We start from the raw sequence: 27,601 nt of genomic DNA, 5'->3' as shown, positions 1-27,601 counted from the left end.
CAGTCAGGACAGAACTTGAGTTGAGCTTACCTTTCGAAATGAAGAGCGCACAGGTCTAAACACTTATGAGGTGTGTGCTGGTGTTCATTTAAGGACTAGCTGCTCTTTTTGGCATTAATTGAAGAACTACATACTGAGCACATTCAGTCAGCTGCCTTCATTAAGTATCGGGGGAAGAATGGGTTCCCAATGGCTGCTTAATTGAGACATTGTACTTGTGCAGTAAAAAGCCCCAAAGGCAGAAGTAATTGCCTAGTACAACTTCCAAATTGCCATAATTCACATTTGGCCAAATCTTAGGATGTGGCAAGTTGTATCTGGTTCCCTGTAAAGAAACTTGGTTTAGGATTTGTCATTGTGGTGATGGAAGTCATTTGACCACATTGTAAAGCGATTAAGAATCTTGCATATATACAACATTTCTGCCTGCGTCAACTTGTCCGATCTCTTCGTATCAGATAAGCGCTCGGTGTATGAGGGCAGATGCATGACCATTGTTGGACGTTGACAGTGGTTTGATTATAGGTTTATTCATTTTACTTGATATGGAAGTTTAGAGAAATACCTGTAATTTTCTCCTATGGTTTAAATATGGCTCATGTTCCTTGTGCATCTAGCAACTAAACAGCCAAATCTGCAGTTCCAGTTAACGTTTTGATTTCGCTGATTAGTGGCGGCACTGCATCCACAACATCAACAGCAATCAAAACAAACAAAACTGTGTGTTAATTTTAGATGCTCAAAGTACCTGAATGTGTACCTGATTTTTCTTGTCCATCGCTTGTACAGTATGCAACGGCCATTAAAATACAAAATGCCCAACCTTACCTTAGTTTTTGATTGCTTTTGCTAGGTGCTGTAGTCTTTAGACAATTGAATATTGGCAGAAAAAGAATTGAATCAAAATTAAACATGCTGCATATGATACCATTATCTTTGCATGTTATGCATCGCCAATTATTATATGAAGCACAGTGTTTTGTGTTTTGTTTTTTGTTTTTTTCCTACACGTTGTTTGGGTTCAGAAATGAAGTCTTAATTATACTGTTGCTAATCCACAAGAGGGGTGCTCAGGGTGAAAATCGAGTTTCCTCAAAAGCAAATGTTCCTTGGTTCTTGGTGCCGTTTCGCTGTTTGAGTGACCCTTTCAAAGGATACAACTCTGATCGCATTGTAATTATAAAGTGAAGTAGACATGCGGTTACAGTAAGTCTGTTTACTCATTCAGAATAACTGACTTGAATCATTTATATTTTAAAATGAGACTAAATGTAATATACAAATGTTCAAACCGCTTCCCGTCTGTTGCGTTGTCCCTTATCTTGCCCTCTTATGTGCAGTTTCCTTACAAATGTCCAGGGCCAGTGCTGTTTTGCCAGGTGTATTTCTTTAGCATGTTTTGTTTATCCTAGATTCTTAACATATCTTGCCTCCCCCACCCATAATGTATAGCTGGTGTGTGTGTGTATATAGTTAGGTGTAGCCTATAGATGCTCTGGGATGTTCCTTCCTTAATTCCTTTACAGGATTTCCTTTTTGTTCTTGACTTGCTCAGGGAGCTGGTGAAGCCGCAAAGGTTTACAGTCAGACTGCAGGAGTAGTGGAGTAAAGTAGTATGATTAAAAGAACTGGGTACTTGGGAGTTTTTAAGGTGTCTGTTGCGAAGAAGAACTGGTGGTTTGCCTGTGCGTGCGAATGCATGGCACCCTATACCAACTGCACAGTGGAAAGCACCTGGTAGAAGAGTACACGAGATCTTCCAGTTGTTTCTCCCTTTTGGTTTGAATCCCCCATAGCTTTTGAAGTAGTCATCTTCAGATTTCTTAACAAGAGTTTAGCATGCGTATGTAACTCTAATGTAGCACTCACATTTTTGTGAAACCTTTTCAAAGGGTTTTTTTTTGTTTGTTTGTTTTTTTTTGTTCTGTGAATCACAAATGTGGGGAAGCCACAAGAAGCCCATGCCATGTTTCTGAAAAGCCTTCATGAAGAATGTGGAGCTTTAAATCTCGTCACAGTGGGAACACACAAGGTTTAAAGTGGTAAAGTGGCTTCAGGACTGACGAAAAGGCAGGTCATAGTCCTCCTGCTCTTCTGGGATGTCTATAATTCAGTTTTCCACAGAGACTCAGCAGATAAGGAGACTTTGGTTTGGCACTACTTGTTAAGCTAATAGTGAGGGATGGTATGTTTTTGGAAAGCATCCAGGCTGGGGCTGTGGCTTTGTCTTTTTATTCAGTTTGAGGGAAGATTTGGGGGAGGGCAAATGAGGGAGTGCAAGTTAAGAACGAGTAAAAGTGTGTCCTGGAATGCAAGGGAAGTGTTCCTTGGTGTGAAATGGTTGCATATCGCTTCTGTTTACCAATTTCCCCATGACATTAATGCATGCTTTCTTGAACTATACATAAGTAATTGTAACAATTAATAAAAACTATATATAATTGATATAGGTTGGAGGCACTTGGTTATTGTATTGTGTTGATGTGCTCAGTTAAAATACCATGAAATGGATTCAGCAGCATAAATGCAGACCTTAATCCCAGAATATCAGAATGTAAAGCTTATGAGACTAGGTGGCCTTTTTTTTTTTTTTTTTTTTTTTTTTTTAAAATGGGAGAACCATTGAGCACTCAAGTTCTTTCTGAGCCTGGGTGTAATGTGAATCATGTCATGTGGATGGGTACTCTGTGTGAAAGATGCGAGGATGGGGTGATGGAACTCTTGACTTGGTTCAGCCACAGAACAAGGAGAACTGAATGACAATTTAGCTCTGTCAATATGGGGTTTTACAAAAGTCCAAACACAGCAGTTTTCACTGTTCTAGGCATTCCCCCCCCCCCCCCCCCCCCCCCCCCCCTTCCTCCATCGCTCCCTCCTTCCCTCGCTCTGTTCCCTCCCTCTCTGTAATCAGAAACCGCTGTGGAGGGGAATGGGTGGCCTGCCAGGATCAAGTTTGCTTCTGCCCTTTTAAGGCTAAAAAACCAAGGGGAACATTTCCAAAAAGAGAGGGAGCGGGAGGGAGGAAGGCTGAAAAGAAGGGAGGGACCTTTGGAAGCAGCAGAAAGGAAAGAAAGAGGAAGTTTGCTCGTGGAGCTCATGCTTTTAAAAAGCACATGTTGGATATGTTGCATTTTTGAATAGGCTTTCCTGTATGTGGCAATTCAGCACCGTTCTGTGTTACTGCACCACAGGGTGTTCATACACTCTGAATGGTTCATTGGTGTTTTTTGTTTTGTTTTTATTTATTTATTTATGGTGGGTGACTTTTAAAAATGTGGGAGATGTGGGTACAGGATTATTGTACATGTACAACTTGTACTGAAGTGTTGGGGTGGGGGCACTGATGAAGCATGTTTTCCGTGATTCATGTGTGTTTGTGTCTTTGTCTAGCCAACAGGCCAGAACTTGGTGATAAGACCTTACTGGAATGTGGGCAATTTCCTCTGAGGCTCCCCACTGCCATGCTGCTAGCATTACTGCCCTCTCACTGGGCTTTAATTGTGACCCTTAGTTTTAATCGTGACTCTAATCTTATCCTGGGTGTTTAGCGTTGACTTGGCAGATCCAAATGTGGGGGTGGGTCTCCTCATAGTATGGCAGACAATAAATTTTAGCCAGACCCCTAAGCTGTATAAAGCATCTGCAGTGGCTCATGTCGTGGTGCGTCAGAGGTCTAGGTGTGGGGGTCGAAGGTGAGCGCTGATGTCACATTGGCCGCATTTGTTTAGTGGACCCAGTGAGTCATGGGAATGTGTCTTGAGGTGCATCAGTGGTCATATCCAGAATGATGACTCGGCTTTCTGAAATTAGACCTTCTACTATGCTCCCAAATTCTTTGCCAGACAGTTTCATTTAGATATACATCTGTGTTTTTCCTTCTTCCCTCTTTCTCCCTTCTTGCATGCCCCCCCTTCCCTCTGTGATGCGATTCATGTTTTGGGAATTTGATGGCTTGCTCTGACCATCCATGTCCAAAAAAGGGCTTGAAGCTGATGTGGTGGGGATTCCTGTCATGTTTTATGTTTGCTATGACGTATGTCAGCAGCTCTTAAGCCCTTGACCCTAAACAAGAAACTTTAAGCTCCACAGAAGGAATTTAACCAGAAATTGGAAAATTGCCAAAAGACATTGAGGGCAACCTGGCCCACCGCAACATTTTCAATCCAAAACCAAGCTGAGCCTGGCAAAACACTCCCAACGGGGTCTCAATCTTGCCAGGGAAAACTCAACATTCTTAACTGAATGCCCATTACAATATGTTGGAGACATTTTTTTAAATAATTTAATTAAATGCCATATTTAAAAGCATGAATTGGTAATGATTCACTGGGCGTCAGATGCCGCCGATGGTAAGAGAACAATATAGAGCAAAACGTCTTGATCTTTCCTCACTTTCCCTCTTTCAGAAAAGCAAATCCGAATCGGTTAAAGGTCATGAGCTATGAAAAATCCAAACATGAAATTCAAACCTGAACTGAGCGTGACCAATTTGAAGTTTAAACAGAACTTTACATGATCGGTCAGGTCCAAATATATTGAGGACACACACTTACCCCTCGATCTGTTATCATCTGATTCACAGGAATTTGCAGACTGAATAATGTAAGTGAAGGATCAGCATCCCTTTCTCCAGCTGTGCTGCCAGTCTGGGGTGTGCTTTTTAAATGCGCTCAGGAGTGTTGGCCACACCCTCCTCACACTGCAGTTCATCAGACGAGGGGCTTTAATCCTTCTAACAAGCTCCAGCCTGCTTGAGACAGCAGATCACACTTTCACCATACACACACACCCTGTCTGTCTCTGTATGCCCGTTACTGATTCATACTCTCATGCAGAATAGTCATGGTGACTGACAAATCATAAGGGCCTGAACTTATGGTCACACACTTTCCTCCCTGACTTCCTTCCAGTCGGAGCTGGTGGACGTTGTAGCTGTTCTCAGCATAATCCATTCACTACAAATGCAGCAGAGAGCAGAATTAATCACAAGGAATGTAATGGTTTCACTTAAACTGAATGAAACTGTTAACCCAATACATGCTTAAAATGGAAGCCAGTGCTGAATGAGCAGCTGCTCACTGGCTTACAACTAGAGGTGTCTGGTTGATGGTTTCTGTGCTTTTAGTGGTAACTGACCATATACTACAAATGTGGGTGATTGGGGAAGGCTGAAAACCATGGGGTGTTTTGTGTTTAACTAAGCACACATGCTATTTTGAAAGCTTTAAACTTAGCAAACTGCCTCTCTGCCTCCTTTCAAGGATTTGCAGGATAACTGGAGAGTGTAGTGCAAGGTTTGATCTGAAAGAAAATTGTGGATTTTCTGAGGATTGTTCAGTAGCCTTCCTCACCACAAGCCAAGCCAAGCTGAATTCCTGCATCTTTGGTGGGGAGGGATGTTGAGGTTTGTGGGCCACACTTCAGAAAATGAGGGCCAAACAAAAAAATAGCAAATGTGTTATTTTACATAGCAGAAAGGCATTGTTGGATAACTGGAGTTGGGGTCAGGAGCAGGATGGAGTGTTACATGATCTTTTCAAAATATACGGAATGTTCAAGGCTTCTATTTAAGGCTTTCGTCTATTCATGGGTATTTGTACTCACTTCTGCATTATTGGGTCGAAGGCCATGTTGGTCTAGCCTGCTTGACATCCCTGTTGGGGAATGTTGAGTCTGGAGTGAAACAGTACTTGCATAAACAGCATTGCCTGGTAAAGGACCGCTATGAGACTATGGGGATTTAGGTTTTGCTGCTCTTTCATCCAGATCTTATTTAAGTCAATAAATATCATTTAAGCAACTGACCATTATACTGGTTTGTAGCACCTGGACACATGCTGTCCACTGGGCTTGAATTCCATAACTATGATTCATTGATCCAGCCCATGTTTGTTCCAGTTGGGTCTTCTCCACTGAGAATTAAAGCCTGTCCTCAGCGCCGCACGCTTCAGTTGGAACAGGAAGAGTCCTCCCCTCCCAACCCCACCCCGACAGCACGATTGCACTAACAGCCAGTAATCACCCATGTTATCTATGGCCATCTCTTCTCAGATCCATCCACTAGTTCTGCTCAGCTCTAGGTCTTTGCATGTGTCTGTGTCGAGTAGCTCAGGGTGTCATTAGCCTGTCAGTTTTTTTGCAACCAAGAGAGAATCAACATGTTCTGAATTGCTTGGGGCCGGATGGGTGTGTGCTAGTGAGGTACAGAGAAAGAGAAGTGTGAATGTCGACAGAGTTTTCATACTGACCATCTTCATTGCACTTTACTTGTTGCAAAACTGGGTGGAGTAGGAGTGAACAACTCAGCCTCCACTGATCCGTAGGCCTTGTTTCTTTATCCTATGCATGCTATTCAGTTTGGTTCGCTCTGCCCTGAATTTGAATTTGTGCCAAATGGAAATGTGTGGCTGGAGGAAGACTTCCATGATTTAAAAGTGAAGTTATTGAAATGATTTGAGAATTTATACCAAAGTTACCCTTGTAGACTCCCTTTAAAATGCTCCATGCTGTCCATCTTCCCCTGTCGCCTCTAACTCTCACCTCCCTGTCATGTCCCTTGCAGACAGTAAAGCCATAGTGGATGGAAATCTGAAGCTCATCCTGGGACTGATATGGACACTGATCCTGCACTACTCCATCTCCATGCCCATGTGGGACGAGGAGGAGGATACGGACGATGCCAAGCAGAAGACACCCAAGCAGAGGCTCCTGGGCTGGATCCAGAACAAGTTGCCTGAGCTGCCAATCACCAACTTCAGCCGTGACTGGCAGTCTGGCAAAGCCCTGGGAGCTCTTGTGGACAGTTGTGCTCCAGGTGAGGATCAATAGGGAATCAGGGAATGAACTTGAGGCTGTGAAGCAGGATAAAGGATTCCCTAGACATAAGCAAAGAACGGGGTTGGCCTGTGTCCATTTCTGCTTACTTAAGTAACACGAACAGAAACCTGACTGCTGGAGTTGGTGTTAAAAGAAGTTTGATGGACCCTATTGAGTCTGTAAAAATTGTGGCAAATCGTTCTGCTCATTGCTTTTCCTATTTAAATTTATTTGTTATTTTAGTGCCATATTTTGTAATATACCTTTTTATATACATTTCATAATTGAAGAAAACCCTATATTACATTGCTGTACTGCTGTTCTTTTTGGTTTATATAAAGCTGCTAATGAAACCACCTTTGTTGCCCCTCAGGTCTGTGTCCTGACTGGGACTCCTGGGATCAGACAAAGCCTGTGGACAATGCACGTGAGGCTATGCAGCAGGCTGACGAGTGGCTGGGGGTCCCTCAGGTGACTGTCGTCGTTACTTTTAATCTTTTATTATACCATTTAAGCATAAGTTACAAAGCATTAAACCCCACGATGGTACAAATTAAGACACTGCCTCCCTTTATTTATGTGGCTGTTGTGTTCACTGACGCTTCATTTTTGTGGAAGCTGATGTTTGGCCAAAACTTGGTTGGAATGTGGTTTATTTGTCTTTACCCAGCAAAGACCCTGTGGAGTAAAGGGAAAGTTTCTATACCCGTTCACAGACTTTAGTTTGTTTTGGATCTGAATTTTAGAGATTTAAACCCACATTCCCTAATTGTAGTGTTTCTAAGCCTCCATGCAAATATCAGTTACCCAGGACAAAAATCATCAAATGATCTAAAAGTATCACCTGTGTGATTTATACTAAAACCTTGAAAATTAGATGTTTGCTTATCTTCGTTGAGTCATACATGGGGTCATACAAATATGAATACATTTTAAAAACTGGTTCTACATACCTTTGAAAGCCATCTTGTGATTGAGTTTTGTTTTACTACTTGGTTGCTATGACGAATGTGGTAAAGTGACACGGTTTCACTACTGCAAAAGTGGAGCCATCTAAAAAGTGGGTGGAGTTTATCCTTGACCATATGCCAAGTCTGTAGATTACGTGCAGTCAGTTGAACGTGTGGTTGGCACGGTTTCCTGCCATCGCGTGTCTTGTGCCCATCCGCTCATGCCGCAGTCTACCATGTGGTTTTGTGAGCTGCCTGTCTCCTATGAAACTGTCTGTTTATGATTCATATGCAAAAAACATAGTTTCCCCCTTCGATGTCAGGTGATGTGTATTAATGCCTTTACTCTTTCCACTGCACCAGGTTATCACCCCAGAGGAAATTGTTGATCCCAATGTGGATGAGCACTCTGTTATGACATACCTGTCACAGTTTCCAAAGGCCAAGCTAAAGCCTGGTGCCCCCCTTCGTCCCAAGCTCAATCCCAAAAAGGCTCGTGCCTATGGACCAGGTACTATTATAACTTAACATCTAGTGTGCATTGTGTAAAGCTACATACTAGCAGTCACTTTTAAAGTTGTATAGTTCAGAAACCCTAGGATTTATGTATGAACACTGCTCTCTTGTTCAGGTATTGAGCCAACTGGTAATGTGGTGATGAAGAAGGCTTTGTTCACTGTGGAAACAATCAGCGCAGGCCAAGGAGAAGTGCTGGTTTATGTGGAGGATCCAGCTGGTCACCGTGAGGAGGCTAAAGTCACTGCCAACAATGACAAGAATCGCACTTACTCAGTTGTCTATGTTCCTAAAGTGACTGGGCTACATAAAGTAAGTACTAGGTCCTATCCGAATGCCTTGTCTGTAACATTGTTCTGCAGATTATGCTACATTGTTACACTAGTGACCTCTAACCTGTTGCCTGTCCCTTAGGTGACGGTGCTGTTTGCAGGGCTGCACATCTCAAAGAGCCCATTTGAGGTGGATGTGGGGATGGCTCAGGGGGACTCCAGCAAGGTCACAGCCCAGGGTCCAGGCCTGGAGGCTGTTGGGAACATTGCAAACAAGACCACCTACTTTGACGTCTACACTGCAGGTAGCTGCCTTCTCTGGGACTTGTGTGGTTGAGTGCTGCTAAGGCTGAGGATGTAGTGCTTTGACAGAATTGCTTAGTTGGGTCAATTATTATAGTGGCTTCTAGTCTTCAGTGTGGGATTCTTGTGATGCTTCCTTAAAGGAGTGTTGTAAATATGTATATTAAAACTCTATTAAGTTGCCCTGTCCTTTTTCTGTTAGGTGCAGGAGTTGGTGAAGTAGAGGTGGTAATTGTGGATCCCAGTGGCAAGAAGGATACGGTAGAGTGCCAGATTGAGGATAAAGGCAACAGCAGCTACCGTTGCACCTATAAACCCACCCAGGAAGGCCAGCATGTCATCTACATCACATTTGCTGGAGGGCAAATTTCCAAGAGCCCCTACACAGTTAGCGTGGGAGAGGGTAAGAGTCCAACAGACGAGGGAAACCGAGAGGGAACAAGTGACTGTAGAAATCTGAGATGATGGGAGTATTGGGGTGCAGCGAATAGCAGTTTACATGACATTTTATTTTACTATGTAACTGCATTTTATTTGCCTTGTACAGAGCAATGAAAGTTGTATCTAATCTGCAGGGGTTTAACTGCACATCCTGTTTTCTTATTCTTTTTTTCTTTTGTCTGGTCTGTTTCTTCTTTCCTGCTGATTCTGTCTCCTTCTGAAGGACAGCTGTCATCTGCTTGCTGAGCTCTTCTTCTTTCTTTGGATCAGCCTCTTGGGCTCTGATGTGATCTTTTCCTCTCTCCTTGGATCCATGTTGGGTACTTTGCTTGCTTCGCATGCGTTCTGTTAGACTGCTGCATGTTTTTATGAACAGTTGATGCTGTCGTCAATATGATGGATCAGACCCAAAAAAAGTGTTAACACATCGTTGCAACTGTGTATATACTGTTAATTTCTTTGGAAGGCAAGGGGGTCCCCTTGACTGGGTAATGCATGGAGCCGACATTAAGTGTGTTGGCATTTTATCAGACGTTACGACCCAACCTATTTCCTGCAGAGGTTACTGCCACAGTATGTTGCTGTTTTTGCCTTGTTCCTTTCCTCTTGACTCTGTGTGGATGGGGCCTGTTAAAGTTAATCTAATTCTGCCACTCATGCTGCCTTCTATCTCTATATGCCTGAGGTTTCCTGCTTGTCTATGAAGACTTCACCATTCATAGGACAAACTGGGCAAATGATTGCCCGTGGCTTATAAGGGCTAATGCGTGTAGTAATTGAATGTCTCATTTTCTTTACCCAGCCTGTAACCCCAGCCTTTGCAGAGCCAAGGGCCGTGGTCTGCAGCCCAAAGGCCTGCGGGTTAAGGAGACTGCAGAGTTTAAGGTCTACACCAAAGGAGCTGGCACTGGAGACTTAAAGGTTACCATCAAAGGGCCTAGTAAGTGAATCTGCAAACTGCAAAACGCATAAACTGAAGCATTTTCAGTTTGAGGAAGCTACAGTTTGTCCGCATCCTATAATTATATCCACCTCTCCAACACAGCACTTCAGTTATCTGGCTAATCCATGTAGAATGAGCTGGCATGTTGCTGGGCTTGATCAAAGTTTGATTAAATTTGTATTACAGAGGGTCTGGAGGAGCCATGCAAGAAGAAGGAACTGGGAGATGGTGTCTACAGCTTTGAGTATTACCCCACCACACCTGGAAACTATATAATCACAATCACCTGGGGTGGACAGCACATTCCTCGCAGGTTAGAATGTTCACTTGACTACTTTCACTTGGTTACAATGTGATCAAGTAACCAACGGTTTAGGGCTACAACAAAGTACTTCAATGTTCTCATTTGCTTTCTGATTTCTTGATTCAGCCCATTCGAAGTGAAGGTGGGCACTGAGGCAGGAGCACAGCAGGTGCGGGCATGGGGCCCAGGATTGGAGAGTGGAATTGTGGGGAAGTCTGCTGACTTTGTCGTAGAGGCAGTTGGGGATGACGTTGGTACTTTGGGTAAGTTGCTTCAGTGGTCTCTCTAAGCAATACACAGTTCCTTGTTGTGCAGAAGTTTAAATGCATGGCATCCTAATCCAATCACTGTACTGCTCAATTTCCTGTTCAGGATTCTCAGTGGAGGGCCCTTCCCCAGCTAAGATTGAGTGTGATGATAAGGGTGATGGTTCCTGTGATGTGCGGTACTGGCCCACAGAGCCAGGCGAGTATGCAGTACATGTGCTCTGTAAGAATGAGGATATCCAGCATAGCCCCTTCATGGCGGAGATCAAACCAGCACCAGAGAGAGACTTCTATCCTGATAAGGTATATGCATTCTCAAACTGCTACTGATTAGAAAGCTGCCAAAACACAGCATTTGGTACTGACTGCTTGATGCTTACATGTTATAGGTAAAGGCCTATGGCCCTGGCCTTCAGAGCAGCGGTCTTGCTGTGGGAAAACCAGCAGAATTCACAGTGGATGCCAAACTGGGTGGCAAAGCGCCACTAAAGATTCAGGCCCAGGTATGCCTCTTCACCCTTGTTCAGATTTCCAGTGGAGTTGAACACATGCAATTATGAATTTCTCTTCTCAGGACCGGGATGGAAACCCAGTAGATGTGCAGGTGAAGGACAATGGCAACGGGACATACAGCTGCAGTTACACCCCTCGCAAACCCCTCAAACATACAGTTATGGTGTCTTGGGGCAGTGTCAACATCCCAGACAGCCCCTTCAGGGTTTGTGCAAATCCATGTCTGCACATTTCTCTGCATACTTTGCTTGTGATTTTAAAGCATTTGTTAATGTGAATTATGGATTAATTATTTCTTTATCTAACCTAAAGATGAATATTGGAGCTGGATGCCACCCTAATAAGGTGAAAGTATCTGGACCTGGTGTTGCCAAGACTGGCCTGAAGGCTTTCGAGCCAACCTACTTTACTGTGGACTGTGCTGAGGCTGGCCAGGGTATGACATAATAAACCTGTAGTAAATCTGTGCAAGGTCTATATAAGTCCTCATGTTTAATAGCTCTGTTTCCATATAATCTCTGTAGGTGACATCAGCATTGGGATTAAGTGTGCTCCAGGGGTGGTGGGTCCAGCGGAGGCAGACATCGACTTTGACATAATCCGAAATGATAATGACACTTTCACAGTTAAATACACTCCCCCAGGAGCTGGCAGCTACACTATCATGGTTCTGTTTGCTGATCAGGTAATGTGCATGTTGGGGTTGGCATGAATACATATGCATGCAAATTTGGTGTTTTTGGTTTTTTGAGATGTATTTCTTTTTCCAGGCTATTCCCATGACACCCATCAGAATTAAAGTGGACCCCTCTCACGATGCCAGTAAAGTCAAAGCAGAGGGCCCTGGTCTCAGCCGAACTGGTAAGAAAATGTAGCATGTACTCTTTGAGGTGCTTCTAAGGGTTGCTTTGAGAGATGGTTTAGAAACAAGTTTGGTTCCCTAAAGAGCGACGTTGGTGACCGATGTGTTGTGAACCTCTTCTTGGTAAAGAAATGTTATGTTAAGTAAAAGTTGTCTACACCAAAAGAGGTTTTTTGCCATTACTCAGTTATTTGTAGCACCACCTATTTAACTGTATAGCCTGTAAGCTGTGACTTGCAGTTAGTGCACAAGGACCCTTAAACTATACCCCTGTTTCCCTTAGGTGTGGAACTGAACAAACCTACTCACTTCACTGTGAATACTAAGGGAGCAGGCAAAGCTAAGCTGGATGCTCAGTTCACTGGGCCCAACAAGGGCGAGGCTGTCCGAGACTTTGACATCATTAACAACCATGACAATACATACACTGTCAAATACACTCCTGTGCAGCAGGTGAGGACTGTTTTAATCTCGGATGCTAGATCAGTAGGTCTAAATTTTTAATGAGTGCCGAATGCCTGACAAATTGGTACTAGTTTGTGCCTGATCAATGATAAGTAGTGCTTCTAGAAGAGCTCATTTGTCCACTTTCCCTGTTCAGGGTAATATGGGTGTGAATGTGACGTATGGCGGCGATCCCATTCCCAAGACTCCATTTGCTGTGGCAGTGGCACCTTCTCTGGATCTGAGCAAGATTAAGGTTGCAGGCCTTGGAGACAGTACGTTTTCTACCTTCCCTGTTCCCTTTTTCATGTTATCAGACTACACTTTGGTGCTTTTGAATGTAACGCCTTAGCATTCTCTTCCCTCCTCAGAAATGACAGTTGGAAAAGACCAGGATATTACAGTGAAATCAAAGGGAGCAGGTGGTCAAGGCAAAGTTGGTGCGAAGGTGACTGGGCCTGCTGGCAAATCTGTGCCCTGTAAGGTGGAGCCAGGCCTGAGCCCAGAGACCAGCCAGGTCCGCTTTATCCCCAGAGACAAGGGGCCATATGAGGTTGAACTCACTTATGATGGTGCACCCATCCCAGGAAGTCCCTTCCCTGTGGAGGCTGTGGCTCCCACTGACCCATCTAAGGTGTGTGGCAGTTACAGTATGCATTAATGGCCTGCTATAGTTTTTGAGAATGAGCTGAATTTCTCTCTATTGCCTGTCTGTAGGTCCGTTGCTCTGGCCCAGGTTTGGAGCGAGCCAAGGTTGGAGAGACTGGCCAGTTTGTGGTTGACTGCACAAATGCTGGCCCTGCAGAGCTGACCATAGAGATCATCTCTGACAATGGCACTGAGGCGGAGGTTCATATCCAGGATAATGGAGATGGAACATACACCATTACCTACATCCCTCTGTACCCTGGCGCATACACCCTGACCATCCGCTATGGTGGCCAGGATGTGCCAAACTTCCCTGCAAGACTCAATGTTGAGCCAGCTGTAGAAACCAGTGGTGTGAAAGTGTTTGGACCAGGTGTTGAAGGAAAAGGTAGTGTTTGGTCTGCGATACATTTTCAAAGACTTGTTTTCTCAACCCCTTTTAAATATGAATTTGAATTTATATTAATTTGATTGTGCCGCATTTATGACCAATTTCTTTTTTTTCTTTTTTTCTGAAATTGTTTTTCAAAAGGAGTTTTCCGGGAGGCTACAACAGATTTCACTGTTGATGCTCGTGCACTCACAAAAACTGGAGGCAAGCACATAAAGACCTGCGTTAACAACCCATCTGGCAACTGCACTGAGGCCCTTATCCGGGACCTGGGAGATGGTACCTATAAAGTGGAATACACTCCCTATGAAGAGGGTGAGCTTTCGATCTTGTACAGCTTCATGGTAATGTAACTTGGGGCTGCAGCATATCTAGGTCTCATGGCTTGGTGATCTTAATGAGGCACACTATTTTGGTGTTCTGAGCAGGTCCACACAGTGTTGAGGTTTCCTATGATGATGCCCCAGTGCCCAACAGTCCATTCCGTGTGCCTGTGACTGAGGGTTGTGACCCTGCACGCGTGAGAGTGCATGGCCCAGGACTACAAGCTGGCCTCACCAACAAACCAAACAAATTCACTGTGGAGACCCGGTTAGTAGTTTGCTGTCTTGGATTTACAAAATGTTTAAACCCCATGGATTTGAACTCTTGTCGGATTTGACACCGTATTGTCTCTTCAGTGGGGCAGGTACCGGAGGATTGGGCTTGGCAATGGAGGGACCCTCAGAGGCTAAGATGTCCTGCACTGATAATAAAGATGGCAGCTGCTCTGTAGAGTACATACCATATGAGCCAGGAACTTACAACCTCAATGTCACCTATGGAGGCCAACCAGTTACTGGTTAGTATTTGTATGGGTGTTCGGTCTTCTGTATTTTTTTCCCCCTCTTAGCAGAGGGTGACTCCTGCTTTTTCTTTCTTCATCTTTTCAGGAAGCCCCTTCTCTGTTCCTGTGCATGATACCGTTGATCCTACCAAGGTCAAATGCCAGGGTCAAGGTATTGGGACCAATGTCCGGGCCAATATCCCGCAGGTTTTTACTGTGGATGCCAGCAAAGCAGGCATGGCTCCTCTGCAGGTCAGAGTACAGGGACCCAAAGGTGAGCACTTTGGTGCATTTGGATGCCATATTGAAGTGCAATTTATATTCTCAAATTTAATCAGTTTAATTATCTTCATTTTTCACCCCCACTATCTATTGTGCAGGTGTTGTGGAGCCAGTTGAAGTGGTTGATAACAGAGATCAGACCCATACTGTGAGCTACGTGCCCACCAGAGAGGGACCATATTCCATTAATGTACTGTATGCTGATGAGGAAATCCCACGCAGGTACACTTTTTTTTTTTTTTTTTTTTTTTTTTTTTTTTTTTTTTTCTTTCTTTAGCTGGCCTGGGAATTGGGAGAACTGGGGAAGAAATCTTCAGACAGATTCTATAAAGTGTAAATTGTTCAATACCACTTCATTATGCATTGCCTTTTGGTATATCTTGCTCTTTTCTTCTGACCTGCTGTACCTCTTTCAGTCCTTACAAGGTGAAGGTTCTGCCCACGCATGATGCCAGTAAGGTGCGTGCCAGTGGCCCTGGACTCAATACCACTGGTGTGCCTGCCAGTCTGCCAGTAGAGTTTACCATTGATGCCAAAGATGCAGGAGAAGGACTTCTGGCTGTCCAGATCACTGTAAGTAGAAACGTTTTCAAAATAATGAATTCCTGATGTGTAGACTGGATACTAGTGAACATATTGCTAATGTTTTTGATTTGTTTTTGTTTTTTTCCCCCCTTTGTTTGGTTTAGGATCCAGAAGGGAAGCCCAAGAAGGCAAACATTCGTGATAACCAAGATGGGACTTACCTGGTGTCATATGTGCCAGACATGACTGGACGCTACACCATCCTCATTAAGTATGGTGGAGATGAAATCCCATACTCTCCGTACCGCATTCGGGCCCTGCCCACAGGAGATGCCAGCAAATGCACAGTCACAGGTAGGATTCTCTTTAACCCTGAACTCAGATCAGCACAGATGGGCTAAATCCTGGATTGCTATGTTTACATACATGTTTATGTACACTTCTAAACAAAAGTGGTTCATGATAATTTAAGCTCTGCTCCTGGAAAGGCTCAGTGAAAATTTAAGGTATATATTCCAAAAGTGTGCCTCCCGTAGTTTGCTCTTCAAAAATGTCTGCACAGCATATGATCTAATTTCAGCTCTAGATTAATTCTATTATAAAGGAACCAGTGGTAATTGTTGAACTAGTGGTTGGTCTTAACTCTAATACTCATGCTGGGCATTTGTATTCATTTTATTTTGTTTTTGTTTGATTTTATTTTGCGTGTGGCTCTCAACCCCGTCACCTACTTGGACACACGACTTGTTGTGCAGAGCTGCTCACACTCCCAAGCACACCCTGTTCTTTACTTTAAGTGTTTTAATCTCTTTTGTTTGTTTTTTGGAGCACATTTTGTTGTGTATATTTTGTCCTGATTTTTACTTCTCACTTTTTCGCTCCCTGCTTCTCACGGTTTCTCAGTCTCAATTGGAGGTCATGGTTTGGGTAAGCGCTTCGAAAAAGTCTTTGCATGCAGAATGCCACCATCTTGCTTTTGATGGGGACCCGTCTCAATACAGCATTGTGCATTTATATGACCTTAACTTCTTACACATTAACTACTGATGATAAGGCCATGAAGGAATATGATGCAAAGGTTTTTGGGGGCAGGCCAGTAGTCCATCCCCTTTTCACTTCTGTCTCATCCCCCTCTTCTCGCTTTGGTGTAATGGATAGCATGACCTATCGGTGATGGTAGACTAATCACTAACTTGAGTCTGGCTTTCTCATGTCTGTATGGTGGAATGCAGCATTGCGGTTACTAAAAAGAAGTATAGATGAGCTCGCCTTTTCCTATCTGACAACGTCATCCATTTTAAATATAGTGGCAATAACAGGATGTAGCATTGAACGTAGATTTAAGACCACTGAGGTAACAGACAAATTGACAAAATACATGACTTGTTCAGTGGGCTGCATGATCTCACATCAAAGTTATTAGTGTTTGTGCATCTGACTTTAAAAGAACACATTCAAGTGTTTGATGTTCTTGGTCAAACCTTTGCAAACGTTGAAATAGGGCTGGGTGATTTGGAAAGCATATTTAATATTTCAAGTGCACTAAAACATTTTGCAGAAATATTGCTCTTTATAGCTCTTCCTATTTCACAATATTTTCAGAAAATCATTGGTGGACAATGACTATTACACAGTACATCCTTACACTGAATAATATTTAAATGCTTAGTCATAGCAGAAACGGTTAATAATTCCAGCCACAGTATTGCTCAGTCACGCATTATAGATGTGCAGCCCAAGTTGATCTTTCAGTCGTAAACTTTCCCTGTCTGTTGCCACAGTGTCTGGGTCCTAATGAGACAGGGTGCATGTCTGAATTGATTATAGAGGGGGACGATTGTCTAAAATTCAAAACCAAGCTGGCCACCTGCAGAAACTAGAGTTGATTATATTTGTCTGGTGTTCATCAGGTGCTGGAGTTGGTCCCACTATCCAGATTGGGGAACAGACAGTGATCACTGTGGATGCAAAGGCTGCCGGAAAAGGAAAGGTGACCTGCACCGTGTGCACTCCTGACGGTGCCGAAGTGGATGTGGACGTGGTTGAGAATGCAGATGGAACCTTTGACATCTTCTACACAGCACCCCAGCCTGGAAAATATGTCATCTGTGTCCGCTTCGGAGGAGAGCACATTCCCAATAGCCCCTTCCAGGTCATGGTACGTACAGGCCAGACTGTTAACCTGATCTTTACACACACTGATGGTCACCAGTGCAGCGGACATGGCTACTTTTATTCCTTTCTTACAGTTGAACCTGACCTCTTGAAAGGTTGTTCACAAAGTTGCAGTGTTCATTTTAAGTCATTGTTAAACTCTAGACTCCACCTAGTAATAAACATCACCAGAAATTAAAGTTTCATACCTCAAACTCCTAGCATCCTTTCAGTTGCATTATGGGGAAATTGTTATACATTTGTGTTCTTGCATTAACTTTAAAGCAGATTTATGGAAAGTTAGTTTCCATTTTACAGAATGCATGTAGTACTTTTTTTAAGCCTTTGTGCTTGACAACCCTGTTCTTGAGTAGATCAACTCTCTTGATGCAAAAAATTTAATAGGAAGTTACAATCTAATAGGGTTTTAAAATTTTAATGGATCTGTTCACTTACTGACTGAGCCTCATAATTTTTAGTCCAAAGCCAGGAGCGGACTTCATTCCAAAACGGCTTCCCAAAGGACTGCTCTATGTCAGTGTGAATGTCTATAGGTATTAGGACTGTTTCACCCTTGATTCTGTCATCCTGTCTCAGGCTTTGGAAGGTGCCTCCCCTGAACAACTTATGCAGCAGACCCAGATCCCGCAGTATGCCTACGCGCCCAACATGGGCCAGCCATGGGTACTGATACTCCCTGCTTTCTCCCTCTCATCATGTCCACCCTTGTTTGTCCCTCATTGACATTGTCTCTCGTCTCCATTCTCCAGCTGTTCTTTTCCCTGCAGGTGTAGGTCCTATTTCATCTAACACTCAAATTTGATGCCATTCACATAATGGCAGCCATTTTGAAAACAGTAAATGTGGAAGTCTGCATTTAACAAAATGGCTGGGACCATATCAGATGTTTTTATAGTATTTGTTGGGTGTTTGTATTTGTGGCTCTTACTATGGGTTTTGTTCAGATAATTGTTGGTTCCTTTCCTGTGGAATGTCCCTGAGTCACTGTCTTGTCCGCTTGGCTTTCACTCTACTGTTGTACAGATTAGCGAATCGCACAACAAGCTTTGTCTCGTCATGACGTCCTCTCACCGTATTCATTTTGGGGGCTGTGTCATCTTCATAATCATTTCCTTTTTTGGGGGGGGGGATATGATGTACACACTGCGCTTCTTTTCCCCTAGATATTTGTATATCCTTGTGTGTGAATAGTCGGTCATATGTGATTTTTAACTTATTGTTTTTCTGTTTTACAAATTTGTAACTTAATGAAAGTGTTTTTGATGAGCTTCCAAATTGCATTCCTGTAGTCCTTATTTTTGTGTTTCTATACTTTTAAAAGTGTAAAGTAATTATAACTATTATAAATATAAATATTGAGCAGTATTTTAATCTAGATATGAGCTAATGCCAAGGTGGATTAAGACCAGTTTCAGGTTTCTATTTGGCTAAAGGAGTTAATTAACCCCTTCTCATGGTCGGAGTGTTGTGCTTCCTCTCTGTCTCCCAGGCAACAGACAGGCCAATGGGCATGAATGGACTGGACGTGGCTGGATTGAGACCCTTTGATCTGGTCATTCCATTCACCATCCAGAAGGGAGAAATCACAGGTATGTTTTAATGAATTAACAACATTCTCTCGTCATCTATTTTCTTAGTGAGAAACCAGAGTAAGCTCTCAACTTGATATCTAATCTTTTTCAGGTGAAGTGAGGATGCCATCTGGTAAAGTGGCTAAGCCAGACATTACAGATAATAAAGATGGCACAGTCACAGTGAAGTACGCTCCTACAGAGGCTGGGCTGCATGAGATGGACATCAAATATGATGGGATACATATTCCAGGTACATGAAGTATACAGGATGCTTACTGTGCTATCTAGAACATAAGCCATAGGTGTTTTAAAATAAATAATGCTGTTGGTGTAAAACCCCACCAATAGGATTACTTTCCCGATTAGCACATATGGTGTAATGCAGTCTTTGATTTGGTCCTTTGGCCCTTTTGCCTGCACTTTGTTAAATGAATAAGAAGGCTACCAGTAAGGAAAAGGGGTACTAGTTGAGACAATGGTAAATGCACAGGATCCAACTCTCTTCTTCCCTTACAGGAAGCCCACTGCAGTTCTATGTGGATTATGTCAACAGTGGTCATGTGACTGCTTATGGTCCTGGTCTGATTCATGGCATGGTCAATAAGCCTGCAGTGTTCACGGTCAACACCAAAGATGCAGGAGAAGGTATAAAAATTACTTGACTGTAATGTATACTGGTATACGAAGCATATGTCTGAAGTAAAAGTATTATTGGAACAATAATTCAGAGATGGTTAACTGTGCTGAAATCCTTTGTATCCCCAAAATCCCCCCCACCCCCCCAAGGTGGTCTTTCTCTTGCCATTGAGGGGCCCTCAAAAGCAGACATCAGCTGCACTGATAACCAGGATGGCACATGCACAGTGTCTTACCTCCCTGTTTTGCCTGGAGACTATAACATCCTTGTCAAGTACAATGACAAGCACATTCCTGGCAGTCCATTTGTGTCAAAGATCACAGGTCAGTAACCCAACCGTGCAAAAAAGGAAATGGAGTCTCTCAATTTTAATAAAATGGCAGGGGTCCTCGGTTTTTGGTCCTGGGGGGCCAGCACTTTCTTTCCAACCCTCCAGGACCAGATCAGCCCACTGATTCTGACCAGCTCCAGATGCATGAGTAGAAGATGAGCTGTATTATTAATTACTGCACATCACTTCATTCTCTTCCTTCACAGGAGACGACTCCATGCGCATGTCTCATCTTAAGGTGGGCTCTGCTGCGGATATCCCATTGGACATTGGTGAGCTAGATTTGAGCCAGTTGACTGCTTCCCTCACCACCCCCTCTGGCTCGGAGGAGCCATGCCTGCTCAAGATGCTCCGTAATGGGCATGTGGGTAAGTGCTGTTGGAGAAATCAATAGTAATCTCTGAGGGTAAAGGCAGGAACATGACAAATGTTTTCAGTTAATTTATGAATCAACTGTTGTGGTCCCAATTTTTATTCCCTCTGCACATGATTTCCTACAGATATTTCTGATTATGGTGGGTTTACTAGCTCAAACAGCTTTCAGTCATTTTGTGATTATGGCATTATAAGGGAAGGCGGTGATACAAAACCTTGCCTAATCTTCCTTTTTACATATGACTGTCCCTAGGTGTTTCCTTTGTGCCTAAAGAGACCGGTGAGCACCTTGTGAATATAAAGAAAAATGGTCGTCATATTCCCAGTAGCCCTATTTCTGTCATGATCAACCAGTCGGAGATTGCTGACGCCAGCCGTGTGCGTGTGTCTGGCCAGGGCCTGAGTGAGGCTCGCACGTTTGAGCCAGCTGAGTTCATCATTGATACCAGAGATGCAGGTGAGTGCAAACTGCCTCAACAGTAAGCTTGTTGTGTTGGAGTAATTTGACAGAATTTAAAATGCAGGTACCCAAATATAAGAATATGGCCTAAATTCTTCATTAAACAGACTAGAGTTCTGATCTGGTTGTTTTGAAGTTGCATTGCCATATAGGAAATGTTTTACTACTGATCTGTAGTCCCCCCCCCCTTGGGCTGTTTATTAAACCTACAGTGTGAAAGTAACCTTTTGAAATGTACTGATGTATGATTTTTCTTCTGCTCACTCAAGGCTATGGAGGTCTTAGCCTATCCATTGAAGGGCCCAGTAAAGTGGACATCAACACTGAGGATCAGGAAGATGGAACCTGCAAAGTTACCTACTGCCCTACTGAGCCAGGAAATTACATAATCAACATAAAGTTTGCTGATCAGCATGTTCCAGGTGTGCATCTTATGGGTTTGTCTAAGAACAGTTCCAGTGGCAACAGATCAGTATGTTACTGAAACCTGGTTTGTTTCACAGGAAGCGCTTTCACAGTGAAGGTGACTGGAGAAGGCAGGATGAAGGAGAGCATTACTCGTAAGAGGAGAGCTGCATCTGTGGCCAATGTTGGTAGCCAGTGTGACCTGAGCTTAAAGATACCTGGTAGGCACCACCAAAATATCACCTAATTCAGGAACTAAATGTTTCAAATGCACAAGTCTGACCTTCAGCTTCTGTTCTACAGAGATCAGCATTGCTGACATGACTGCCCAGGTGACCAGTCCCTCTGGGAAGGTGCACAAGGCTGAGATCATGGAAGGAGAGAACAACACCTACTGCATTCGCTTTGTGCCCACTGAGATGGGTGTTCACACAGTCAGTGTGAAGTATCAGGGCCAGCATGTCCCAGGATCTCCATTCCAGTTCACAGTTGGTCCACTAGGAGAAGGAGGGGCTCATAAAGTCCGTGCAGGAGGTCCTGGACTAGAGAGAGCAGAGGCAGGAGTACCAGGTTTGTAAATACTATGAATGATTGGCAACTAGGGATGGATGGAGAACTGGGAAGCATGGTTAATGCTGAGGTGCCTCTCTCATTTTGCCCCATTTTTCTCTAGCTGAGTTTAGTATATGGACACGTGAGGCTGGAGCTGGGGGTCTGTCTATTGCTGTGGAGGGCCCCAGCAAAGCTGAGATTGCCTTTGAAGATCGTAAAGATGGATCCAGTGGTGTCTCCTACATTGTCCAGGAGCCTGGTGAGATTGTGGCAGTGATCTGCTTACTGTTTTACTTGTGCACTCAGGTTTTCTTAACTTATGATTTAGATGTTAACATCTATAGCTGACTGTTTTTGGATTGGCTTTGCAGGAGATTATGAAGTGTCCATCAAGTTCAACGATGAGCACATCCCAGACAGTCCATTTGTGGTGCCTGTTGCCTCACCCTCTGACGACGCTCGCCGACTTACTGTTGCCAGTCTTCAGGTGAGGCTTCGAGAAAGACAGACATTTGTCCGCCCAAAGCGAGTCTCAGGCTGCCCTCAGCACAGTAGCAGAAAGTCCCTTCAACATCCTATACTACAGAGGGGAGATTATTCAGCCAGTTTGTCATGTCCTAATAGCAGATGCTCCGGCTAGTTTAGGGGATACCCAACTCCAGTCCTAGAGGCCTACGAGCCTGCAGAGTGTAGATTCAGTCTTAATCGAACTCTCCTGATAAATGTCTGATACTCTCCTCTGTAAAATGGGAGGCAACTGAACTGATTAGTGTTTCTCTGGTGCCGATATGTTGATAGTAGTTTAATGAGAATAATGAAAGACCTGGGGTTCACGGAGGCTAGATTAACCCCATGATACTCTGCTGCTGTGCTAAAGGGCTGTGCCGGGGTTTGTGGGATACTGAAGGACTGTTTGTATTTCTCGTGCCTTGTCCTAAAGGCTCCCAACAGCCTCATTCCCTCCCTACATGCCTGCAGGGATGGAATCTAGGGGCTAAAGGGTTAAAGAGAGCAAAAGAGGCTTATGTCAGGGGTTTCTTTTCTTTCAATTTCTTGTCTGCCATTCTTTACATTGTAGAGATTTATTAGAACTGTGGTTCTTCTCCAATTTAGCCTCTCTCTTTAACTCTGTTAGCCTGAAGGTAAGATGTTGGTAAATTGAGGTAGTATTGCAGATGTGTGGGAAAGCTTTGGATTATTCACAATCATCCAGACTGTTGGAGTGGTTTGATGGAGAGTTGACTTGTAGAAGTGTTATGTGAATGCAGGAGTCCGGCTTAAAGGTGAACCAGCCAGCTTCTTTTGCTGTGAGCCTGAATGGGGCAAAGGGTGTCATTGACGCCAAAGTTCACAGCCCATCTGGAGCCCTGGAGGAGTGCTGCGTCACTGAGATTGATGAAGGTAACCGTTATGACTGGTTCGCTTGAATGGATGGCAACACCTGGTCTTTAAAGTGTCTATTGTACTGATGCAGTGTTGCTTTGTAACGGAATGTACTCTCCTCCAACCACTGGAATATAAAGGTTTATTAATTGTTGCAATTTCAAAAAAGTCATAACTTATATAAATCTTAACTAGTGACAAAAATGTGTTCCCTTAAGTGTGCCCTCTATTCCTTTGCTTCATGCGCTCTTCTCATAGACAAGTATGCAGTGAGATTCATTCCCAGAGAGAATGGTCTATACCTGATCGATGTGAAATTTAATGGCTCCCACATCCCTGGAAGCCCTTTCAAGATCAGAGTGGGAGAAGCAGGCCAGGCTGGAGATCCAGGCATGGTGTCTGCTTATGGGGCTGGTCTGGAGGGTGGAACCACTGGTATGTACACTTACTTAATTGTGCCTTTTTCTGTTTTGACAATTAATAGTATAGTTCCATTCTTTGTCCAGAGTGGTCTGATCCTCAGTTTTATGATTCGCAGGATCTCCATGTGAATTCATTGTGAACACAAGCTCAGCTGGTCCTGGAGCACTGGCAGTAACCATTGATGGGCCTTCCAAAGTGAAAATGGACTGTCAGGAGTGTCCTGAAGGATATAAGGTCACCTACACACCGATGGCACCTGGAAACTACCTAATCTCTATTAAATATGGTGGACCCTACCATATTGTTGGTAGCCCATTTAAAGCTAAAATTACTGGTAAGAATTATTTTATTTATTTTTTTGCCAGCTGTGTTTGCCATTGTGCCAGATGTATTAATTATGCAGTGTGCAGTTCAGTGACTGGGTTTTCTTTTTTCAGGCTCTCGCCTGGTCAGTAGCCACAGCATGCATGAAACCTCATCAGTGCTGGTTGACCCCGTGACTCGCAGTGTGACATCTAGTCAGCAGGCAGCGCCGGGTTGGGCTAGCTCTGATGCTAGCCGTGTGGTGGCCAAAGGCCTGGGGCTTACAAAGGGCTTCATTGGCCAGAAAAATAGCTTCAGTGTAGACTGCAGCAAAGCAGGTATGACATGACCAATTTTCCCTATAGCTTTTCCTATAAGTTGCTTCCTTTTAGTTTTCATCCAAGGATGGATATAGATTATTCCTTCTTTCAAATAACAGGAAGAAACATGCTGCTGGTTGGAGTGGATGGTCCTAAAGTACCCTGTGAAGAGATCCTGGTCAAACACCTGGGCAACCGCCTCTATAATGTGTCCTACCAGCTGAAAGAGAAGGGCGAGTACATTCTGGTGGTGAAATGGGGCGACGACCACATTCCTGGGAGTCCGTTCCACATCACTGTCTAAGACCAACCCCAAGCAAAGTGGCAACAATCCATAGCCAAGACTTGTGCTCCAGCATCCCAAAGATAACTGCATAAACACTGAATCTTCTCTTGCTGATTTGCTGATCACTCATTTTTCTGTATACTGTACTTTTTCCCCTTATCTGTCCAGTTCCCTTCCTTAAGCACGGCCAGGCTGTTTTTTTTGCAGTGTTCAGTAGTGCTGTTTAAGCAGGTGCAGGTCATGGTGGCACTCACATTCTTAAAGGTTTACACCAGTGTGTTACTGCTCTTTCCTGAACACAACGTGGCTGCTACAGTGTGTTTTTTGCCTGGTTTAGGATGCCACTGTACAAACTCCTGCAAGTAGCAGAAGGGATAGGAGTGTTGCATCCTTCGAAAGAGCACAGACGTTTTAACTTGCCATTGAGTGACACAACACTTAGTACTTCAAAATGCCTCTTGTGCCTTTCACACAACTGAATTAACACTGGTGCCAAAGCTGTGGGTTTGCCCTCTTGCCTTTTATTTTATTTTTTGGTGTGACTTACATTTTCCAATGCACTTTGTTGAGCTGATCATTTTGTCTCCCTTGGTTGAGAACTTCTCTAGTTTCAGACTGAAAAGAAGGAAGACTTCTGAACCAGGTTCTAGTAAATAAAAGGGAAATTCTGAATGAATTGGATGTAGACATTCCCATTGGGCTGGCTGTGACAAAGGGAGATGGGGTTTGTCATGAATAGTGCCTGACCATTCAAAGAAATAAATAAAAAAAATATATAAATGCGCTTAAGTTTTTGGGGTGGGATGGGAGAGTCACTTGTATCCGCTCTCGCTTATCCGCCCTCGCTTATCCGCCCTTCAGCTCTTTTTCATGTCTGTGTAACCAGTATTCCCAAAGGAAAAAAAAATGTCTTAAGAAAAGTGAACCAATATTTGTAAGACTGTTACAGTATTTTGATAAACAATAAAGTTGTCCTAAGTATTTTTGTCAATTCAAAAAGGCTTCTTGGTTTTTGTTCAAATGTAGGAGGCGCTGTGGTTTTGACTAGTACCAAATGGGTAACCTCAGTCTTGGTTTGTTAGACCTGCCTTGAGGGTTTTCTTCTAACTGGTTTAGTTTGTCAGCTGTAACTGCTTCTGATCTGCTTGTTGGACTCAATTAAAAGGCTTTACACAGCACATGAATGAATGCATTTTTGGGATGAGCTAAGCTACAAAAGTTATTAAAGGCAAACAAAGTCTGTGGATTGACTCAAAATATTACTGGATTTTAAACACATGGCTGTTAAGAGTTGCATGCTGTGCAGAAGTTGTATACTGTAGTTGGTAGCAGGCTGAGCCCAGCTCAGACAAATGCAGATTTTTGACATTTGAAAATACTTAATTATTAAATGATTACAATTTTGGAGGCAAGAGTATGATGTAGGGTTAAACCATTTTGTTATATTTAAATGCCTATCCACAGTTATGGTTCTGTTTTAGTTTGTATGTGTGCTACAAAAGTCAAAGATGCATATTTGCAGTCTTTTATTAGTTAAATCAAAGTCAAACACTAGTTTAAGAATTTAACTATTCTGGCAATTTGGTGGTTCAGGCTTTAAAGAGTTAAGACCCTACAGCAATGTCTTTTACTGTCAAATACAGGACAGTACAGAGGAGATGTCAATGTTAGCTAGAAGTTTAATTTTCCCCTTGCAAAAATGTAGCAATGATTTGTTGGCAGCCTTACAGTATGTTTTGAATGTATGGATTTCATTTTCATCAGTGTGGTGTGTATTCCTTTCATCCTGTTGTGAGGGCATCTATAGAGCCCCACATCACATTTTCTCCACTGAAATTGAAGAAAATTAAGAAACTCTAGGAACCATTGGGAAACCTCCACAGCTATAATGATGCCCTTTACAGCACTGCATCACATCTCCTCTGGAGCGGCACATTTCCATTAGCCGAGCACCTAATTGGGCATGTTTTCTCCCCTGTACAGCACTGCATCCCATTTTCTCTACTGGTAAAGGTACCCTTAAGGACACAGTCACATAGAGGGGAATCCCTAGAAGGACACTCATTAGGACATTATCAAATTTTCGGGCAAATCATCGTAATTTATTGGCACTTTAGGGATGGTTTTTCAACCGCAGTGTCGCAGGGGGAGTCCCCAGTGTGTCCAAGTCTGTTATCCTTGACTGGTTTGGATTGATTAGGATTTAAGGTACAGTTAACACCAGCACTGGCATGGAGGTGACTCACTGCATAAACCTACAAACCTGATGCTTGCGCAAGGCAAGATAAGGAAAAACTCATGGAAGTAAATCGGAATTCTGTCCTGCATAGCATCCACTTTCCTTTTCGAGGGGGTTCTTACCTTCATATGTCCCTGCAAATGTGACTTGCTTAAAAGATTGCATCCAGTTCAGTTTAAGCAAGATAAAGGTCTCAGCGAGAACGTCCCTTCCTGCTTATCTCAGAATCTCACAGGCCTGCCTAAAAAGTCCACACCTCTCATACAGAACTCTTTAACAAGATTAAAATTTAAATTAGATTACCTAGTGTGGCTAATGTGGGCAGTTCTTCCCTCTTGAACTTCCTCTTGCTGTCAGAATTGCAACAGAACGTAAATAAGATTCTCCAAATATGCAGTGATGACCACATGTGAGTAGTAAATAGCTTTGCAAGCATATTTATCTTCATTAGAACAATATATGCTAATAATACCACAATTTCATTGTGCTTTAAAATAACTGAATTTGTCATGTGCAACTATACTACTGCTGTAATTTCTTTGACCATTGCTAGGAGACTTGGATCATGGTGAGCAGTCCAGCATGTCTCAAATGAGCCTCTCAAGCTGAAGTACTCAGTCGTGGTCCCGGAGGGCTTAGATCACGGATCAAACAAACCCTGTAAAAGAGCAATTAACAGAGGAGTTGGATCAGGGAACTCAACAAACTGTGTTGGACTGTGGCTCTCCCAAGACCTCCAGGAGTGATCAGAGGAGAGAGCTGGGCAGAGGCTCACCAGGCTTAGTTTGAGAGTAGAACATTAACATTAGCATGCAAGTGACAATTCACTTCCCACA

At 43.4% G+C, this 27,601-nt stretch overlaps 1 protein-coding gene across 4 annotated transcripts in view; it reads left to right on the top strand.

The window, feature by feature from the left end:
- Positions 1-25,525, top strand: part of flna (filamin A, alpha (actin binding protein 280)) — a 33,066-nt gene extending 7,541 nt beyond the window's left edge. The window contains exons 3-47 of one of the 4 annotated variants that reach the window (XM_072697288.1): positions 6,563-6,814; positions 7,190-7,287; positions 8,130-8,277; positions 8,398-8,594; positions 8,697-8,859; positions 9,060-9,260; positions 10,101-10,238; positions 10,428-10,554; positions 10,672-10,808; positions 10,918-11,114; positions 11,201-11,314; positions 11,386-11,529; positions 11,637-11,760; positions 11,849-12,009; positions 12,095-12,185; positions 12,470-12,639; positions 12,788-12,905; positions 13,002-13,264; positions 13,348-13,666; positions 13,811-13,984; positions 14,098-14,260; positions 14,350-14,510; positions 14,602-14,769; positions 14,876-14,999; positions 15,194-15,350; positions 15,467-15,656; positions 16,206-16,229; positions 17,213-17,460; positions 18,054-18,140; positions 18,967-19,066; positions 19,161-19,301; positions 19,568-19,696; positions 19,838-20,011; positions 20,226-20,387; positions 20,648-20,851; positions 21,124-21,276; positions 21,358-21,480; positions 21,563-21,829; positions 21,933-22,070; positions 22,183-22,298; positions 23,080-23,212; positions 23,453-23,629; positions 23,733-23,951; positions 24,055-24,258; positions 24,360-25,525. In XM_072697288.1, the coding sequence (XP_072553389.1) occupies positions 6,563-6,814; positions 7,190-7,287; positions 8,130-8,277; positions 8,398-8,594; positions 8,697-8,859; positions 9,060-9,260; positions 10,101-10,238; positions 10,428-10,554; positions 10,672-10,808; positions 10,918-11,114; positions 11,201-11,314; positions 11,386-11,529; positions 11,637-11,760; positions 11,849-12,009; positions 12,095-12,185; positions 12,470-12,639; positions 12,788-12,905; positions 13,002-13,264; positions 13,348-13,666; positions 13,811-13,984; positions 14,098-14,260; positions 14,350-14,510; positions 14,602-14,769; positions 14,876-14,999; positions 15,194-15,350; positions 15,467-15,656; positions 16,206-16,229; positions 17,213-17,460; positions 18,054-18,140; positions 18,967-19,066; positions 19,161-19,301; positions 19,568-19,696; positions 19,838-20,011; positions 20,226-20,387; positions 20,648-20,851; positions 21,124-21,276; positions 21,358-21,480; positions 21,563-21,829; positions 21,933-22,070; positions 22,183-22,298; positions 23,080-23,212; positions 23,453-23,629; positions 23,733-23,951; positions 24,055-24,258; positions 24,360-24,544 (7,283 nt within the window). In that variant the 3' untranslated portion in view covers positions 24,545-25,525. The remainder of the gene's footprint in view (positions 1-6,562; positions 6,815-7,189; positions 7,288-8,129; positions 8,278-8,397; positions 8,595-8,696; positions 8,860-9,059; positions 9,261-10,100; positions 10,239-10,427; positions 10,555-10,671; positions 10,809-10,917; positions 11,115-11,200; positions 11,315-11,385; positions 11,530-11,636; positions 11,761-11,848; positions 12,010-12,094; positions 12,186-12,469; positions 12,640-12,787; positions 12,906-13,001; positions 13,265-13,347; positions 13,667-13,810; positions 13,985-14,097; positions 14,261-14,349; positions 14,511-14,601; positions 14,770-14,875; positions 15,000-15,193; positions 15,351-15,466; positions 15,657-16,205; positions 16,230-17,212; positions 17,461-18,053; positions 18,141-18,966; positions 19,067-19,160; positions 19,302-19,567; positions 19,697-19,837; positions 20,012-20,225; positions 20,388-20,647; positions 20,852-21,123; positions 21,277-21,357; positions 21,481-21,562; positions 21,830-21,932; positions 22,071-22,182; positions 22,299-23,079; positions 23,213-23,452; positions 23,630-23,732; positions 23,952-24,054; positions 24,259-24,359) is intronic. The other 3 variants (XM_072697291.1, XM_072697289.1, XM_072697292.1) reach the window with 3 other exon arrangements.
- The last annotated feature ends 2,076 nt before the right edge of the window (positions 25,526-27,601 follow it).

Source organism: Salminus brasiliensis, chromosome 14, assembly GCF_030463535.1.
Source record: "Salminus brasiliensis chromosome 14, fSalBra1.hap2, whole genome shotgun sequence".
Lineage (NCBI taxonomy): Eukaryota > Metazoa > Chordata > Actinopteri > Characiformes > Bryconidae > Salminus > Salminus brasiliensis.
Note: the sequence above shows the minus strand (reverse complement) of the source record. Positions and strands in the feature narration are given on the sequence as shown.